At 37.3% G+C, this 21264-nt stretch overlaps 1 protein-coding gene across 1 annotated transcript in view; it reads left to right on the top strand.

Annotated features, from left to right (window-relative positions):
• Positions 1–648: 648 nt before the first annotated feature.
• Positions 649–21264, top strand: part of LOC145267265 (proline-rich protein PRCC-like) — a 133052-nt gene continuing 112436 nt past the window's right edge. The window contains exons 1-2 of the mRNA XM_080123289.1: positions 649–958; positions 11959–12122. Of these exons, the coding sequence (XP_079979415.1) occupies positions 703–958; positions 11959–12122 (420 nt within the window). The 5' untranslated portion in view covers positions 649–702. The remainder of the gene's footprint in view (positions 959–11958; positions 12123–21264) is intronic.

Consider the following 21264-nt stretch of genomic DNA (forward strand, 5'->3'; position numbering starts at 1 on the left):
CAAACAAAAAAACCTGGCGCTGTGCCTAATCCCATCAAAAAGTTAAGTGAGGTTTTTCATTCTCTCTTTTTACAACACCTTATGTTGAATGCGTCATACAGTAACTACTCTTTAGGTTTTCACACTTACATGTCAGTATCACACTTATATTCTACTACAGCCAGACGCACTTAGATTTTTCTATAAACAGCTGCAGTGCTGCTGCACCAACATATTATATTTACCAAACACCAAAAATAAACAACAAACTTTAATCATCGTAACGATTTCATTCAAGATTGTTCTACATTCTTAGAAATTTATAGTTGAATTTTGCCCGTTTTAATTTATACAAAACCTTTGCATCATCTATATCTGCTTTTCCTATTATCCTTTGTTTCTTGTGTATTTTGTTAATATTTGAAGGGAAATATCTTCTGTTAGCTGTCCTCATCTTTCTTTTTTTTTTTACTATTCTTTTACGCTTATTTCTAATTAATTCTTCAAATGTGTATCGTTAGCCTTCTTTTTAATTTGATTTGTTAATTTGTTTTTCAATAAATTATATTACACTATTAGAAAAACGAGCAAATCCTGCCAATAGAATTAAAACTGAAGCAAATCGGTTTCGAAATCAAGGGAGATAATTATTAAATGTAGAAGAGTTACGGTTCTTGATATAAAATTACTTTTAACACAAGTTCTGAAAATTAAAAAAAAAACATGTCTTCCTTAGTTGCTTACGCTTCAAGTGATGACAGTGATAGCGACGATGCTGAGTTTTTGGACGGGAAAAGCTTGCCTGGAAACAGTTTATCAAAGGAGAAATCTCTAGAAAAAAACATCGACGTGGAAAAAATTCAACCTGAATCACGAAGCGAAGCAAAGACGGAAGCAATAACAACGTCCACTTCATCTCAAGATAATAACAAAGAAGATGCTGGCGATGAAGATTCAGGAGGAAGAAAAATGTTCAAAGGTCTTTATTATTATATTTCTAATATATTATGAAATCGAATTATTCTAACTTTTAATATCTAATTCTAAATTCCACTGTAGAGTTTTCAAAATTCCATATGTTTTATGACTTTAGTTTCGTAACGGAAAAAAAAGTGTTGTTTATTTTGTAATATGAATTTTGTTTTAATTTTTATTTTTTTCGATAAAACAGAAAATCACGATAAATACGGCAATTAATTTAATTTTAATTTATCATCAGTGTTTAAATTAAACACTGTTTAATGTTTAAGCATCTTTTCTAGTCAAGGTAAAGGACATTTAGAAAATATTGAAATATAATTTGAAAAGAGGTTATTTTATTTTTTTATTTATTTTATAAAGAAATAGTAACCGATTCTTTGGTTGGAATGCTTCTTTTCATTCCAAGAAAGACAATGGTCGCCACTTGCGACGATGCTTGTTGAGAAAGTGGCGATTCAGAAACATAGGTTACCCTAAGTGCGACCGTACCTTTCCACCTGACACCGGGTGAAAACCTAGCCTCGATGCGAAAATATTCCGATTACCAAACTGAACTTTCTGTTTTTGTTGAAAATAAAATAAGCAATTTGACATCAAAGAAAATATGTGAAACTTTTGAACATGTTTTTATTTCTTTATTTTTTTAATTTACAGATTTATCTTCAAATAAAACAGGAAGTCCGGTTTGGTAATTGGAACATTTTCACATCGAGGCTAGATTTTTATCTGACACCGGTATGGTCGCACTTAAGGTTGCTTGTGCTTCTGAAGCGCCCAAAAAGTTTACGATGAAGCAAGGGTTGAGCAAACCTCAACTTCACTTCTCTTAATCGACATTAAGTTCAGCACGATTGGAAGCAATGTCGTGATAATTGGAGGACAAAGTATAGCATTGATTCTGATACTACAGTTTTTTTTCTTTTTTGTTGCTTATTCAGATTTGCACTTATGGCGTAAAGAAAAAAAATACAGAAAAGTCTAGGATGTTTTTTTTTTGTTTTTTTTACACAGGCATCACCACATTATCAAGGCCAAGAGGCAACTCAAGGATAAAGGTTAAAGAGTGTACAGTAGAAATTGGACAATATAGTAATCATTGGTAATGAAAATTCGGTAAATTTGTTTACTTATATGGAACGGCTCATCAAGAACTTATTTACATTAGACTTGAACACAACCATATTGTAGTCAGCCGGAAAGCAGGAAAATGGAGGACAATTCCACAGGCGTGCAGTTCTAAGAAAGAAGCTTTGTTCATGGAATCTACGTTTAGGTTTAGGTACAGATAAAGAGTGGGGGAAATTATTGATAGTGTTTTCAGCTAGACGAGTGTTTCTTCTGAAAGTTTGGCGAGGGGGGACCATAGACTGAAGCTCAGTCGAATACTTTCCATGAAAATAACAATACTTCAGAGACAAACTCGCAACATCTCTTCTGTGAGATAGAGGTTGCAGGGAAGAGAAAAGGACATCTCCTACGAGGCTACGAAGTCTATTTTGAACTCTATCAAGGCAGGACAAGTCCTTTCTAGCAGCTCCTGCCCAGATGTGGCAACAGTATTCCATCCTTGGATGCTCCTGGCTCTTATATAGATAGAGAATTGCATCAGCAGTGAGATATCTACTGGATCGATAGAAAGATCCGACCATTTTTCCAGCGGCCTTGGCAACAGATTTGATGTACGTGTTCCATTTCAGATCAGGAGTAAAAGTCAAGCCCAGAAGCTTGTCAAAACTTGAGGCCTCCTGAAGACGAGAGCCATTCATTTCAATTGATGCCAGATGTGGATCAGAATGTTAATGATGTAAAGAGAGAAGCTTGGTTTTAGATACATTAAAAGTAATTAGCCACTCCTTTCCCCATTGTATCATGTGCTCAAGATCAGAGGAGAGAGAATCGGAGAGAACTTGGTTGTTTACTGTCTTAGATGTGCTATCATAAATGGTAGTGTCATCAGCATAAATGTCTACAAATGATGTAAGGATGTGATTTGGAAGATCATTAATGTAGATCAGGAATAGAGTTGGGCCCAAGATGGACCCCTGAGGGACTCCAGCATTAATACTGTGAGCTTCTGATTTTTTCCCATTAACTACTACTCTTATGAACCTATCAGAAAGAAATGATTTAATAATTGAGAAGACATTTCCAGCTATACCATAGCTAGAGATCTTGTGAAGTAAACCTTTATGCCATACCCTATCAAAGGCCTTTGATATGTCAAGAGCAATTGCCCTAGAAAGGTTGCCTCCGTCGAGAGATTTGCTAATCCTATGAGATATGTATGGGCGGACCTGTACGAAAGTGCTCCTCCCTAAAAATGTTTTTTTTTTAAAAACTTTTTTCCGACGATTATCATAGATTACAGGCTTTAGATAAGTTTACACTATTTTGATATCATTTCATGATGACATCACAAACGATGAAGATCTGAAATACACATATTGGTAGAACTAAGTAAACGGAATAGTTACAATCACATAACATAACTAGTATATGTTGCAGTGCTCTTCTGCCATGTTTTGTACTTTGTTGGGGCCAGGATATAAATATCCTAACTTGCTACAAAAGAAAATAATGAAACGAATGGAAAGAAGGAAACAAAACACAATTGCTGCATAAAAATAAACATGTTTATTTTCTGTCGAAAATAAAGGGTTTAGGTGGAACAAGTGTTCATTCAGTCGTTGACGACTACGCACGTGGAAAAGAAAGGAATGAAGTAGAGGAACGAGAAATGGCAGTCCTGCATGTAGAAAGAAAGAGAGAGAGAGTTGGCCTTAGCAAAGCCGCGCGTGGATGATAGCAGTCGTCCACGTGGAAAAGTCTTCAAAACGAGAGCTGTGGACGCGAACTTGTCTGGTTGACGAACAAAGGCAAAAGGGAAGAAAGAGGAATTTGAATGTTTGTTGTTGACTTTTATACCCGGGTCAGTGTTCTGACTGCGCATGTCTAGATTTGCTTTCAGGGGAAGTGACGTTTCCCATGTGTGCGTATATGTGCGCGTATGTGTGCACGTTAGCGTGTGTGTGTGTATGCACATGAATGTGAGTGTATATATGTGAACGTGAATATATGTACGTGTCTGTGCGTATGTGCGTGCGTACAAGTGTGTATGTGAGGAAAAACATGTTCGAACAAGACTCCCCCTCCTGGGGAGAAAAAAAAATATATATACAAGAGAAACGTATTTCGTTCTTGTTTGTTATATATATATATTTTTTTTTAACAAGTTATGTATTGTTTGAAATGTTTTGGACAATGGACTTTTTGAATATATGTACGTGTCTGTGCTTATGTGCGTGCGTACATGTGTGTGTGTGTATGTGAGGAAAAACATGTTCGAACAACTTCTACTATGACGACCATATTTTTATTGGTAAACAATCTCACTTACACTGCCTGTCGGCGAATAACGCTTTTCTCTTTACGAACTGAGAAGAAACAAACATAAATTCAACAGAATAGGAGTGACTTTGAATCAGAACTGAATCAAACATAAACACAATAAATTTACGTTTGAAATCCTATTGTGATTGATTCAGTGAGAAATTAATTCTGTTCATTTGTTTATCAACTGAAGGAGTGCACTTATTGTAACCATGCTATTTCGTAAATACGGTGCATCTGTGGCTTGCCGCTCTTAAGGCGGCTAGGGAGCAGGAAGCCTCCTGAATGCGACGTTGACGCTCCCAGTCAAGTTGACAAGCCTAGTGGTCGAAGCGTCCTAGCAGTAATGGTAGTTCAAACAGCCCTTTTCAGGGCCATCTTTTCCACATTAATTATGCGATCCACTACTATCATACAACTGCTACTGCCTGCCCCTGAGAATACCTTCTTCCAACCACTGCACTCCAGCTCACTCTTGCGATTTTCAGCACTTCCTGCAGCCTTCCAGTGCCTGCTGCAGCTTCCTACAGCCTTCCAGCACCTGCCACACTCTCCTGCAGCCTTCCAACCCTTGGTACTTCCTACAGCCTTCCAGCTCCACTTCCAGCCCTCAACAGCTTCCCACTGGTCTTTTTCATATAAATAAAGCAAAACTAATCGAACGAAAACGCCTGGCCTTCAGCTGGGTAGTATTTGTTCTGCAATTGGTCCTTGGTTGACAGACTGCAAATCTCCAGGTCTTTCAAATGTGACCCATAATATATAAAAGGCAAAATGGGCGTGCGCGTTTGTGTATGTCTATGAAAGGCTTTTTGCGTCGGGGTTCTTGATTGGTTAGATTTTGGGAGAAGTTTTCTTGTGTTTCCTAGATTGTAATATCTCAGATTCACAAATGGATATTGTTTCTATCTTTTTTTGAACGAGTTAAACAAAATTTTCAGTGTGCCATTGTCTCTATTATATCTCGAAAACTCAGAAATCTCGCTAGAGTTTGATTAAAAAAAAATATTGCCCGAAAGAAAAAGAAAACATAAAAGGAGAAATAAAAGAAATCAAACAACACGAGACAGATAAAATAAACAAAAGGGAAAAGCAACAGAAGTATTTTCCCTTGTTCTATTATAAAAAAAAAAAAGAAGAGATATTGATCTAAGGGGCGCAATCCCATAAATTATTTCTGTTGTAAATTTGTCTTTCCTTTTTTTTTTTATTGGGAGTTTGGTATTCAAAATATATATATATACATATACAAAAAAAAAAAAGGAGAAAGAGAAGAAAGATTATGAATTTATATATATACTAGCGGGGGTACCCGGCGTTGCCCGGGTGCTTGGAGGTGTGTGTGCTGTAAAATAAAAAAGAAACCGGTGTGTGTGTGTGTGTAAAAGTTGGTAGGATGGAACCCGAAGCCCTGAGGTGAAGTTTGAAAATAAAATCGGCCAGCCAGAATGAGTTACTGAAAGATGTTTGAATTTATTTAAGTAAGAATCAAATTGACAGGTGCGTGCACGGAAGTCGTCGAGCGTTACGACAACGATGACGACGACAACGACGTAAGCAATAGCTATCCAGCAAATGAAGTCAATGACCAGGTTTGTTTGTTATAAGCGAAGTAAAAAAAGAAAACATAAAAATGAACGTTAAAACTTAAGCGGGGGGACGGGGGGTAATCAAAACATTGAAAAAAACACAAAAAACTAACGTAAAGCAAACGAACGATGTTAAATGTAAAAATCAAAAAAACAAAAAAGAAAACAGAAAAACGAACACGTGAAAAATGGCTTAAATAAGCCTGTTTCGATATTAAAATTTAAAAAATCGGTGTGTGGTCGGGGGTGGATAAGCGAAATAAAAAAAAAAACAGAAAAACGAAGGTTACGTGAAAAATGGCTTAAATAACACTGGTTCAATATTTAAATTTAAAAAAATCGAAAAAAAAAAAGAAGACATCTCACACCACAATTCGAACCCAAAATGTTTAGATAACGAACCAACACACTAACCAACTGAGCTAATGCGACCTATGTGAAATTTTGTCAGTTTTTCAACTATTTAAAGTAAATCAGGTCATGACGTCACTGACGTATGTTTAGAACCGGTCGTCGTTATGAGAAGACCGTTTTTGTTGACCCCCCCCCTGTGGAAAATTGTCGATTTCGGGGAGAAAAAATGAACGTTTTTGGCCAATTTTTCGATATTTTTTGAGCTAAGGATGGAGCTTCAATATGATACCGAGTTTGTGAATTTTCGTTGTGTCTGTTGAAAGTTTTTAACGGATACACAAACACACATACAAACATACATACACACATTTTCACTTTTATATATATAGACTAACGAGGGGTACCCGGCGTTGCCCGGGTGTTTTTCGGGGTATGTGAAAAAAACCCAAAGCGTTGACGATGCGCAGTTGGAAAATAGTAAAGTGTTAAAAAAACAAACAGGTGTGCGTTTTTGATTGACGTGACGGTGATAGGTATTCAGCAGTTACGATTTTGTGCGGGACAGTTTTGAATAAATGGGTTTGTTTGTTTTTAAAAACCCGCTCCCTGTTTATTAGGAGGAGCGAAATGAAAGCTACAGTCTGATATGACGAAGTCGACATTGAACAAACTGGCTTTCGGCCTGTTGTATTTATTTGCTCCCCCACCGAGCAAATTAGGCACAAGGCCAATTTTTATTGTGAGGAGTCAAGGGAGGGGGAAGGGAAAAAGGGGACCAGCTCCCGAGAGGAGGGAAATGGGAGCTGGTTAAAGGTTAAGCATGTGGGGTTGCCCCCACATCTGGTCTTTGCTAGTCATAGCTTGCAGTATCTGCCGGAACAGATACTACACTTTGATCATGTCACCCGGGCCCCGGAGGGCGCGCGGGCAAGTGGCTTTCAGCCTGTTGTATTTATTTGCTCCCCCACCGAGCAAATTAGGCACAAGGCCAATTTTTAATGTGAGGAGTCAAGGGAGGGGGAAGGGAAAATGGGGACCAGCTCCCGAGAGGAGGGAAATGGGAGCTGGTTAAAGGTCAAGCATGTGGGGTTGCCCCCAAATCTGGTCTTTGCTGGTCATAGCTAGTCCTAGCTAGTCATAGCTTGCAGCATCTGCCAGAACAGATGGTATTTATTTGCTCCCCCACCGAGCAAATTAGGCACAAGGCAAATTTTTAATGTGAGGAGTGAAGGGAGGGGGAAGGGGAGAAAGGGACCAGCTCCCGAGAGGTGGGAAATGGGAGCTGGTTAAAGGTCAAGCATGTGGGGTTGCCCCCAAATCTGGTCTTTGCTGGTCATAGCTAGTCCTAGCTAGTCATAGCTTGCAGCATCTGCCGGAACAGATACTACACTTTGATCTTGTCACCCGGGCCCCGGAGGGCGCGCGGGCAAGTGGCTTTCAGCCTGTAGTATTTATTTGCTCCTCCACCGAGCAAATTAGGCACAAGGCCAATTTTTAATGTGAGGAGTCAAGGGAGGGGGAAGGGAAAATGGGGACCAGCTGCCGAGAGGAGGGAAATGGGAGCTGGTTATGGGTCAAGCATGTGGGGTTGCCCCCACATCTGGTCTTTGCTAGTCATAGCTAGTCCTAGCTAGTCATAGCTTGCAGTATCTGCCGGAACAGATACTACACTTTGATCTTGTCACCCGGACCCCGGAGTGCGCGCGGGCAAGTGGCTTTCAGCCTGTAGTATTTATTTGCTCCCCCACCGAGCAAATTAGGCACAAGGCCAATTTTTATTGTGAGGAGTCAAGGGAGGGGGAAGGGAAAAAGGGGACCAGCTTCCGAGAGGAGGGAAATGGGAGCTGGTTAAAGGTCAAGCATGTGGGGTTGCCCCCACATCTGGTCTTTGCTAGTCCTAGCTAGTCCTAGCTTGCAGTATCTGCCGGAACAGATGGTGTTTATTTGCTCCCCCACAGAGCAAATTAGGCACAAGGCCGTTTTTAATGTGAGGTAAAAACCAGCTCCCCTTAAAGTAGGCAAAAAGGGGGCACTCTGGTTTCCAAAAATAATAATTGTCCCAGTATAGAGGGTTTCCCCTCCATTGACTGGTACAAATTATCTTAAGTGCAGTATCTGCCGGAACAGATGGTGTTTATTTGCTCCCCCACTGAGCAAATTAGGCACAAGGCCGTTTTTTATGTGAGGTAAAAACCAGCTCCCCTAAAAGGGGTCACTCTGGTTACCAAAAATAATAATTGTCCCAGTATAGAGGGTTTCCCCTCCATTGACTGGTACAAATTATCTTAAGTGCAGTATCTGCCGGAACAGATACTACACTTTGATCTTGGCCAATGCGGTCTGTAGATATTTATTTGCTTCCCCACTGAGCAAATTAGGCAGGAGGCCGTTTTTAATGTGGAGATAGGGGGAAGGAGGAGGGAAATGGGGATCCAGCTCCCCAGAGGAGGGAAGTGGGGGCTGGATTAGAAACTGTTGGTATGAAGGGTTGCCCCTTCAGTGACCAAGGTCAGATATGTGGGGTTACCCCCACATATGGTCTTTGCTAGTCATAGCTGGTCTTTGCTAGTCTTAGCTTTGCAGCATCTGCCGGAACAGATACTACACTTTGATGTCACCCGGGCCCCGGAGGGCGCGCGGGCAAGCGGCCTGACGGCCTGTGATTAGAGTCGAGTTTCGCTTTTTTTTATACCGAAAACCGAATGTAACGCGTGCCGATGCGGAAAATGGGGAATAATTAACGTTTGAAAGTCAATAAAATTAAATAGACAGGCGAGCTCCGTGGGTAATTCTGAGATATTACAATTTATAGATGATATAAAAAGTTTTAAGAAGTTGTGAACCGAGCAAGCGCTTCTCTGAAAGAAGCCTTTCGTGGACATTGAAGAAAAGCGAACATACATACACACATACATTTTCGCTTTTATATATATAGATTATCATCTTTTAAAATTTGTATATTCTTTCTTTAATTCTGTTCATTATATATAAAATAAAGATAAACACAAAAAGAATATATATATATATATATATATATATATGCACATGTTGAATTGGTTGTCTTTTCATGTTAAAATATATGCTGAAATTTCTCTGACCTACCATTCCTTACAGCAATAAAACAGCTGATTGCTCAATACATCCATTCATTCATCTGACATATAGTTTATAAAAACACAAGCCTAAAGTCCGTGTTTCAAGTCGAGAAGAGCAGATAATTGTTACCCCCATTTAAAATGCTCTTTTTGGCAGAGGAAGTCAACAAAATACGTGCTGGCGCGTAGCTCCTCACGTCCTTCCACACAACCTGAGGAAATTATTTATTTTTTTTTTTTTAAATTAGTTTATCACGATCAGATAACAAAGCTAACCTCAGAAGGGGCACATCACAGTATGAAGTCCTTTATAGGCCTACGGAAAACGCACATTGCAGGAAATAGTTTGGTGTCATTGTCCAGAGTGTTCCTGTATTGCAGTATTGCATGCTAGAATGCATCAGTGTTATTAGTGAGCAGTCAGTTGACAGTTTTGATGCCAATCTCGGCCCTGCAATTGCTGTGTGGAAAAGCAATGGATGATAGGCGATGATGTACACCCCAGTTTTGTAGGAACTACCTGGTGGCTGATGCAGTGAACTATGGTTCTCTGTCAGAAGACCGCTTGTCTGGTATACCAAATGTTACAAATGTTTGCTGGAGAGTGTCTATTAGACCAGATCCCCCAATGACTAAGTAGTTGATACCTTTGTAATGGAAGAAGTCAGCATATACATACTGAAAGGGGTAGGTGGTGTGGGTGGTGAACTGGGTTGGGAGAGCACCATCCGGTTATGGTGATTGCAGTAGTTTTGGTTGGCCGTGACAACCAGGGTGATCCTTGGTCATTGATGAGATGCCTTGGTGTGGATCACGAGTGTAGCATCAAGGTCAACTATTAGTTTCGTGAAGGGGAGGGGCTGGTGCTCGCATGTTTTGAATGTACTTGCACTGTATAGATTGTGCAAATAATCCTCCAGTTTCTTGCGATCTTTTTTTAGTTGTGGCATAGGGAAGACTTGGAGAAACTGATGGTTGTAGTGTGTATTTCGAAGAATAAACTGGAGAGTTTGAATTGTAACAAGGGAGGTAATTATTTTCTGAAAACAAAAATTTAGCAAAACTTAATTTTTGCTAATTGCTTTCAAAAACTGTTTTCATTAATAATTAATTTTTCACCTAATCGTTTTTCATAATTTTTGGATATGTTCATTACTATGACATGACATTTAAGTAGATACCATGGTTTTACTTGAAATTAATAAAGAAGCACTGAAATTTCATACCTGAATATATTGTTACCATTTTTTACACACATTAAAAAGCAATGAGATCAGCAAACGTTTTAACCTAATTTTGCTAAGATAAAAAAAAATTTGACTTTACTGATTTTAAAATGAATTGTTCCCAAATTAAATTTTTCCATCCCATTCACTAAAACGCTACACAAATTTCAAAAAGTGACATTTGCTTTACAAATTTGAAGACTATCTAACTGACAATTATTTTTATAAGACAGAATATTTATTTTTTTTAAAAAGAATTAAATTGTTACAATTTTAAATAAATAAATATTGAAAAGAAATATTTGTGTTTTATTTATTTAAATAATGTTTCGTTAACACTGATAATTATTTTTACAGAAAAAAAGTAATTTTTTTCTTAATACTATTTATCCGACAGATTTATTTGAAAGAAATTTTAATATTGACAGTAAATTATAAGGATTGATGTAGAAAGCAGCGGAAAATTTCCACGGAAATATTTCCGCTTGTATTAAAATAGAACAAAAAAACAATTGTGATCGAGAGCAAATAGATGTGTTGTTTGGCTTCTTTCACATAATATAAACACTTTTTCAGCATTTTCTCAATTTTAGATCCATAATACTAACTGAATTTTTAATGGAAATGATTACTAATTTAGTCGTTGTTGCCAGAACTCAGATACGAGTATACATTTTTGCTCATTAGGATTGAGCCAGCCCCCAACTACGAAGATGATCAACAAGGAGCAACTTTGTGTTGCACACACCTCAGAGGTCACCATTCACTGCGGCAAATGTGCTTGATATGCAGATTTAGGAAGGCATCTTCCAGCAGGTTGCTGGTACACCATTATGGGGAGTATCGCCTTGTCGCCTACTCACCAAGCGAGTTTATTTGGGGGTGTATCTCTCCCATTAAGTTGAACACCCCCCCAGATGTCAACCTGAAACTTCTACATTTCTGCACGGTACATACAATGCCTAACCTTCCCAAGTGGTCACCCATCTGGTACTGGCCAGGTTAATCATTGCTTAACTTTAGTGATCTGACGAGAACTTGTGTGCCAATGTGATTGTGCCGTGTATTAAGTAATAATCTAATAAATATATAATAAAAACAACAGCGCAAAACTACTTTTAATGCCTTTTTTATGGTGGTGATCTTTATAATTTGCCTCTAAAATTTCGTATAGGTCCTCAGCTTCAAAATTGTGCATCTGTAGGAGGTTGGGTTTTTATTAGCCGAAAAATTGAGAAAATAACAACCAAGATGCGAATAATTGTCCACATCATCCAAATAATTCCCATCTCCAAAATTTTGTAGCATAACTTTAAGGATTTTATTTCCTTTATTTTCTTTCAGTTTTACCAACACCATCGAAAAAAGCTGCTGATGCTGTTGAAATTTTACCGGAAGATGAACTGGAAGATTTGGTGAAGCCTAAGAAGTCCCAGATGGCGTCTCTACCAAAACCTTTGCCGTTACCGAGTAAACGTGTCAAAATCAGTATTCCAAGTTTGGATTACGTACGTAATCATTTTTTTTCATTTTCAAATTACAGTTTATATGCAATTAAGAAAAACAAATGGTTTTGTTTTTCTTAATTGTAATAATTAAAAAAAAAAAAATTTTTTTCTTGAATTTTTTTCATCCCAAAAGAGGCTTATTGCTACTTGGAATGTAAGATGCTATTATTTAGGATTATGTCTGACGGATCTCTGAGAAGTTGAGGTGCAAATTAATCTGTTCACATTACATTTAAACTTCTGTAGTTTAGTACAGTCAAGGAAGCATGAGACAGAGAGGGAATTCCAATGTAAACTATAAGAGTATGGACCTTAACAGTGAAGGGATGGGATTTTGCTGCTTGATGGGTTAGTCAGGGTGGGGGCACAAGTACTATGAGTTCATCCGAACACATTCAATTAAAGTACTTGTAAAACAGGTACAGGGATACAATATTGTTGCGATGGGACAGAGGTCGGAGCTTGGCTGACAGTGCGGGATCTATTAGATTGGAAACTATTTTTTGGACCTTGTGTTAAAGTGAGAGAATAGTGGTAGATGCACCAACCCAGATATGGCAATACTACTCCATGCATGGGTGACTTGTAGCTTTGTAAAGCTATAGGATACTCTTTGGTGCAAGTAATTTTCACAATTATTGTGTAATAGAATGACTGGTATTATTACTTTCATATACGTATGCAAGTGTAATTCAATAACTTCTGTGTTTCCACTTTTCTCAACTCCCTCTTTCCACCACCTTATCACGTTGAGCACCCTTTTATATCCACTCACAAGTCTGATCTCCGACAATGTATCTTTTTCATTGTTCTTTCACATCTACTCGAATTGATCTGTTGACCGAATGCTGAATCACTTGGGCTCTAAACTTTTGTTTCCTGCATTCTTCATTCAACTTCCATTTTTAAAAATTAAAAAAAAAAATTTTTTTTTTATAGAGTAAACTTTCGTTTTACCTCATGTATGTTCTTCAAAATGAAATTGGGAATAATCAGTTTGTGCTGTGTCACAGTTCCTTTCACATCATTCAAGAACTTTCTGTTCTTTGTTGCTCCAAAGTCAATCCATTTTCATTTCTTGCACTAATAAATGACAATCTACAAGGCCAAAAGCCTTTTGTGGATAAGTTTTAATGAATTGGATAAATTCTCAGTTGAACGATAATATGATCAAAGGATTGATGAAAGAATGAATAAAATTTGATTATCTATCATGAAGATTTATGACAAATAGTTGTTGACAAATAATAAAAATATAATAATGGTAATAATAGTAAGAAGAAAAAGAAGTCGCAGATAAATAATGGAGGCCATTCAAAAGTTTCACAGATGTTTCTAAGGGAAGTAACTCTGTTCTAAAAGATTCAGTTTTTCATGCAATAATTTGGGATGCTAAAACATTTGAGGAATTACATATTATTTTTATAATATTAATTACAAAAAATATAAGCTTTAAATTACAGAAACAAAAGAAAATCTGACGATAATTGTAGAGGAATTGTAACAATCTTTTAGTAAAATAGAGTTAATTCCCTTAAAACAATCAGTGAAAATTACAAATAACCATAGTAGAAAAATAAGTGTAATTCAAATTTCCCTGCATTCCTGGATTGGCTTGTGAGCCTGATATTTTTTAAAAATGTTTATATATCTACTTTGAGAAGGGGTAAGTTCTCCCAAAATTATTAGAAGTTCCACTATCCTGCCTATTTTATTAAGATTTTGATTCATATTTTCTGATTTGAAATGTGAAAGATTTGAATGATTGTGTTGTAGTCTACAGAGAAGCGAGTTTTTAGTTACATCTTCCACAGGTGAGAAGTTCTTGGCAAGAAACTCTCTTCATGGAAATTTAATGTCAGGTGCGTGGACAAAAAATAAAATTTCTTTGCAGATGTGGTAGAGAGACGAGTTCTAGCTGTGAATGTCCTATACCATTAAAGACATGATAGAAAGATGGTTCTGCTGTGAATTATTGGTCCACTGTTAATTCATTTCACTGAACTTCTCTTGTCATCTTCTTTTTCTGCTTATTATGTTAAGCAGACTTGCATCATTCAAATCAGGGATGGCCAACCTATTGCATATGTACCAACAGTGGCGCATGACATATTTATAATTGGCACACTAGGAAAAATCTAAAATTGAGAGTCAATTATCTGCCTTACACTATGAACTTCTTACCATAAATAATTTATTGTTAAACCACAAACAAGATAATTAAACAAAAAGGGGCAGTTAATTCTGACTGACTTAAACCCGAAAGTTACTTGCAAAAAAGTTTTGCACTATCTTTATGTCTCATTTTGAAGATTATAATGATATGACATCAAACCATATATTTAGAATCCTTATTCTAATGTTCCTCTTTACTTGCCTCTCCACGAGGGCAGAGTTAGACACAAAGTCGGTTTTTAATGTGAGGAAAATCCAGTTCCCCAAATTGAGGTACTCTGGATAGGAACAAAAATAAAATTTGTCTCAGTAACGAAGGACTTCTCTTTCACTAACTGAGGACAGAAAAAGTTAAGAGTAGCACCAGAACAGATACTACACTGTGATTTTGGCCCAAAGACCACAGATGATTTTGATCAAATTCCATTACATAATCTTGATTCTAGAAATATCTAAAATTAAAAACTCAAGGAATCTTACTAAGGAATTAAAATTTAGGGAATCAATGACTATATAAAATTTAATGCAAATCTGAAATATTTGAATTTTCAAAGTTGCGTAAATATGTCCTTAAAATCCCTTTAAAATACTCCAAAAGAAAATGAAATTTGAGGAATATTTATTAATGTCTAATATCTATTGTTTAAATTTCACAAAAATTGAAGATATCTAAATTTTCTCCCCCGCCCCATTACATAAGAAGGGCTGCCCCTTTCTCATGTAAGTAAGAAGGCAGACTAGATAAGTGGAAATGATTATAGGAAAAGGCTCGAATCGAACCCTGTAGGCAAGTGTTAGAAGATAATGAATAATTGAAATCCTAGAAATGCAGTCGATTGTTAATTCTTTTAGAAATAACTAAATATTATTTATGTCAGAGATTGAGTAATTGTCCATTCTTTTAGAACTAACTGGATATTATAAATGTCAGTCAAAAGAATAGACAATGACAAAGTTGAAAATGTAATGCAACAAATAGGTTAGATGATACAATTTAATTTACGTTCATCAGAGGTATGTCAATTGAAACGTGATAAAGTTACATTGGGACCACACCTCTAATGTCATAAGCAAAAGAGATTCTCAATATATTGAGATGGGGTTCAAAGTTAGATAAAGAGTCACACACTAACTGCCAGAGAGGGAGGATTAGACTTGGAGCTGATGCCCTTAGAGGCGAAGGGTAGAAGAAAGGCCATGTAGTTATACAAGTTTGAATTCCTGACATCACCAATCGGCTGGTTGAATAATCAAGTCATCTATATTTTGTAACCGTTTGTCTTCGTGTCGTCATGACAACCAAAAGGTAAATGTGTTTTAATTATCATCATCTTGTAACAAACTTTGTACAACCCTTCTAAGTATTATGTGTCCTCCCACCATCATCAATAATGTATCTCCCCTCCTCTGCGTTAACAAGAACTGTATAAATGTCTCAGCTCTGTAATAATAATATGAAATCCCAAGAATTATCATCACAATCATCATGATGTACCAAGAATATAAATGTATCTCCCTCAGTATTTTCTCTCAATCGTTGTTATCTCTGTTCTGAGCCCCGTTATACATGTCCCCGATTTGAACCCCCACTACACAACACCCCTTCTCACTCCCTTCGAATAAAAATAAATAAAATTAAATATCACACACATTTGAATCTTTACACCTAGCAGTTGTGTTCCGAAATTCTAATGCATTGGTTTGGCCACGTTTACTGGAGCAACTCTTGGATAAGAAAGTACAGAAACGTTAAGGTAAGAGGCAGGAGGAAAATTATATGACCCAAGAAAACGTGGATGCAAACCATCAACAAGAATCTTAGACAGTGGAATCTGAACGGAATCAATTCTCAATGCCGTCAAGAAACTGAGATTGCAGGCTGTTTAGAAAAGGTCAGACTCTTGGCCAAAGGAAATAAGATGAAAAAAATAGATGGTGATGATAATTGTTGTGGTGGCACCCACTCATTTACATATGTGAATAATATTACAGATAAATAGCAAGACTCGGTTAGTCTGAGTGTGTGTTAACCAGAAGCCACCGAAGACCGAGCTGAGAGCAGATATGTTCTCCAGCCAAGACTCTCTTACCTGACAACCATTATGTAAATATACTGTAAATATACTTTTTCTTATACACTTCTTATTGATCTACCTTTGTTTGTTGAGTCTTAATTTGTATTGTCTTATACGTTATTTGGTTCAACCTGAAAACATAACAGTTGGCGATGAAGATGAACGTCAAACATAACAATAATGATCCTTATGAGTTTTTTAGTTTTGTTTTTTATTTTTATTCTTTTCAAGACATTGAAGCTTCAGTGACAGTTTTTAGTGACCTCTACAGTGAAAGGGTGTGATTTTCTGCTAGTCGGATTTGTTTAGGGTGAATGAATAAAAAAATAAAAATAATAAAAACTTATACTGTGAAAGGAGTCAGATTTTATTCAGGGCAGCCTTGGTAGGGAGCTGGATAGCAAGATGTTTGTTTGCATTACATTTAAATTTCTAGGTGCTTGTACATTCAAGATAAAACAATAAAGATAAAAATCTTCCAGTATCGAGCGACCTCTACAGTGAAGGGGTGTGATTTTGCTGCTAGTCGGATTTACATAACCAGGTAGTATTAACATATACAACTGAAAGCTGTGTGCTGCCAGATCAGGATGTCTTTAATATTTTAATATTGGCTTCCTGAGATGAAATGTCACCTAACATTGATGCTTTGCGTTTTTCTACTTCCTTTTACTAAACTTAATGATGTTTTGCAAAAACAAAAACGACAACCCACCTTTTCCTTTTTCCCATTTCCCTTTTCTCTTTCTATCTCCCCCACTTTCTGACTGGCTTTCCTAACTTAAAATGTACCAAATATTAATAATGTAACTCTTTTCCCTCTCCCATTGCAAAACTCATTCATGTTCTGCAGGGCAGGGAACAAAAACGATAAAATCCACTATAAAACAACCAAACCAAACACTACAAACTCGCGATTGAAGATACAAAAAAAATTGAAGAATAAAAACCTTCTACAAAATAACTGGATGCAACATGAATACTATTTCCAAAATAACTGTATTCGGCATTAAATAAACCGAAAAGGGTTGATATACCGTTAAACAACCAAACCAAACCAAACTCTACAAATGAATATTTAAAGATATAAAGGACCTGAAGCATAAAAACTGTTTCCAAAATAACTATTCAGCATTAAATAATCCCAAAAGGGTTGATATGCCATAAAACAAAACCACCAAACCTGAAAGAATGAGATATTGAAAGTGATGTCATCTGAAAATTTTCCTGGAGGACTTTGGGGGGGAGTCAGGGATAAAAGAAAAAATGAGTATTACTGTGTGTCAGTGAGGTTGGTTATTAATTGACATGTTTTTAGTTGTATGAAAAGGTGTGTTTTTTTTGGGTTTTTTTTTTGTCGTTTCATTGGCTAAAATCCTATTTGAGTACCCAAAATTTTGGAAAAAGGGAGGTAACAACTATTTGTAAATACAGAACAACTGCTTTTAGACTTTATCGTCTACCATAGATGAAGTAATATTGCGTAACAACAAAGCAAAAAAAAAAAAGAAAAGTAAAATTAACATATACACGCATGTGCGTAGAATTCAGAAGATAAAATTAGTACAAAGACGTTTAATATCTGAAAGAAATCGCCCCACCCCTCCTCCAAATATAGATAACCGTTGTTTCTGGAAGTGCTGTCGTGCGCAGAGCAAGTTAAGTGTTATCCTAAATCATCCTAGTCCTAAAAAATACTAACTTTGTTATTTCTTCTCTTTTAAATCTCTTATTTCATTTTGTAATTTGTAATTATGTGTATTTTAATAATTTATATATACACTTGTCTTTTTGTTGTCTTTGCATAGTTTTAAATCCCCCCCAGCAAAACTCAACTACGTTCTCTTCCAGCTTAAATGATTAATTCCACGCTCTGTACTAAGGCTAGAGATAAAATATGATTAGGCAGGATAAATTTTCCGAAATTAACACAAACGCGGATTTATTTTTTCTACCATCGAAGTCTTCTAACTTTATTTAAGTAATATACTTAATATCTACAATTACCATATTCTCGCTTGTATTAAGAAAGAGGTCTCGTTGATATCTCTACCAAACCATTGGATATAGCTTGTAATTAACCGTTACTATAATTGTAACTGAAATCTACAGTGATCTTAGCTGCGTCAATAGGACTATTTTCTGAATAGATACAATTGTTTTGTCCCCAACCTTAACTACTGCCTATAAATATGAATTCCGAATCACGACAAAATAATTGTTTCTCTTTACCTCCAAGATGACTGCCTATGTCTAACCTGTATGCAAAATAGGGGAAAAGAAGGGAAAAATTTTATTCCTTTCTCCCAAGCTAACACAATACTTGAAACTCTAAATCCTAATGAAACTTCACTGTATTCTGTAAGTTAATAACACCGACCCTTGAAAGCTAACAATCTGCTCCCCCCCTCTAGCTGCCACTAAAACCCTACATTATACACACGTCTTAGCCTCAAGCTCCTATCTTTCACATGCTAACCGCCTAACAGTCATCACTAAACATCTATACATTTCTACATCTGACATGCATTAGAGTTTGGTACTTACCAGCCAAAGTATGCACTCGGATGCAAAGAGATCTTCATTACATAACAATTGCCTCTTCCTAGATCGTTTTGCAACGAACAATACTAAACCAAATCCGATACTCCCTGTTAAGCAAAACGCTCAATGACTCTTAAATGAAAACTGAAATTATCTCCCTTCAATAGTAGAAACACTAACACAACTTCTATCTATCTGCATCTACTGAAAACTTTCCCATACATCTATTTACTTAATTATACATACGGAATACGCCATGACTTAAAATGTACCTCCAGTTATACCCTTACTGTACTGCACCTACATCTTAACCCTCTTAAATCTAAATATACAGTGACTGGGCAAAATTCTTAGCTCAATTCCTAATACCTATTCACACTATAACATTATCCTGTACCTAAACTAACATAAAGTTAAAAAAATGGAAAAATCTAAAGGTAAAAGTCTTAATCCGCACTAACGCCTTTCTAACAAGCCTGCTCACATAACTGCTTCCACTGCATGTCCCTAAATCACTTTGAAGAGTGTAACTATTCATTAGATATATAACCTCTACAAACTAACCCTGTAACATTAACTAACCACGCGGGGTCGCAGAAATACCTGGATTAGGACCCAGGCACGGAGCAAAACCCTCTCAGGGCTGATGGACCCAGTAGATCTTCCCAGATTACCTGTCTAGGAGAAGGAAAACTCTGAAACTAAAACCAAAGGAGAGGGAGGCCTCTCCTATTAGTCAGGCGCAGAGACACAGTGAATCGACAAAACACTTAGTGGTAGATCTTGTTTCTTGTGAATCGACAAAACACTTAGTATTGAATCGACAAAACACTTAGTGGTAGATCTTGTTTCTTGTCTAGGGCAATGAATGCCATTTCCCCACTCCCGACACATCCCACCCCTCAAAACTGGGCACTTGGGAGTGCTTGAGTACCACACATGCCTGTGTAATTAGATTGGGGTGATCTTCTTCTGATGGGTTGAGGGTACCGGATTGACAGTTCCTGGCTGCTGTTTCCGACTGGTAGTACAGGGGCCCTTACTCTTTGGTAGCGCTTAGAGCGGCTGCTCCATCAACAGTTGTATAATATCGGGATGTTTGTAGTGCCATGTCGCGCATGGAAAGGGACCCTGCACTCATCCCCGATGGGTTTTCCTGAGGCCACAGTCCTAGTTGAAGAAAGGTCAGCTAATGGTCTACTTGTGTTGCATGTCTGATACTCTGCATAACCTCTTGTTCAGCTTCCCCTTACCTAACTGAAACTCTTTAAAAACATGATGACAGTACAATAAAAAATGAACTTAAACCAGACCTAAGGACAAACAAATTCAACTTGCCTCTTCCCTTGAGGCTTGCATTCACTAACATCCGTGGGCTTAGAACTAATTTAGCTGATGTTGAAGCATTTCTCCTAACAAATACCCCGGATATCTTAGCATTAAGTGAGACTAACCTACATTCCTCAATCCCCTCTAACTACTTTAACATGCCTGGCTATGCCCCACTCTGCCATAAGGACTCTGACAGACATATGCACGGACTTGGAGTCTACATTCGTAATACCCTCCCCTGACTAGAGAAACAAACCTAGAAATGGCCGATCAAGCTTTTATGTGCTTTAGACTAAACATACAACATAACATTAGCTACTTTTATTTTCTCTACCGCTCTCCCTCGACCCAGGACTGCACCATAATAAACAAAGTCTCTGACAGCATAGACACAGCACTCTCCCTCGACACTAGTGCACAAGTACATGTATTTGGTGACTTTAATGTTCACCACAAAAACTGGCTTGGATTCTCTACTCACACAGATGCAGCAGGCAGCACAACACATAGCTTCACTATATCTCACTCCCTATCACAAATGGTTACGTTTCCAACCTGTTTCCCTGACCAGCAAGAACAACACGCATCACTTCTAGATCTGTTTCTGACCACAGTTCCCGAGGAGTGTATAACAAATGCTGACAGCCCACTCGGGGAACGCTGATCATGCAGTGATAATGGTCGAAATTGCCCTAAACTCTAGACCCAAAACTGAAGAGCCAGTGCTCAAAACAATGAGATATTATAAAAAGGCTGACTGGGAAGCCATCAGAGATCTTATCAGAGATGCCCCATGGGGAAATATTTTTTCTCTTCCTGCTGAGCACTGCGCAAATGAGACCACTGAATGGTTCAAAATAGCAATTGAAGCACATGTTCCCATGCGGAAATTTTATAGCAAACCCCACTCTCCCCAATGGTTTGCTTCTACTTGCGCAACGGCCATTGCTCAAAGGCAGCATGCATACCACAGATTTAACCGACATAAGTCCAGTTCAAACAGCCATAAGTATATA

This window comes from Euprymna scolopes, chromosome 4, assembly GCF_053919585.1.
Source record: "Euprymna scolopes isolate OS-2025 chromosome 4, ASM5391958v1, whole genome shotgun sequence".
In the NCBI taxonomy this organism is placed as follows: domain Eukaryota; kingdom Metazoa; phylum Mollusca; class Cephalopoda; order Sepiida; family Sepiolidae; genus Euprymna; species Euprymna scolopes.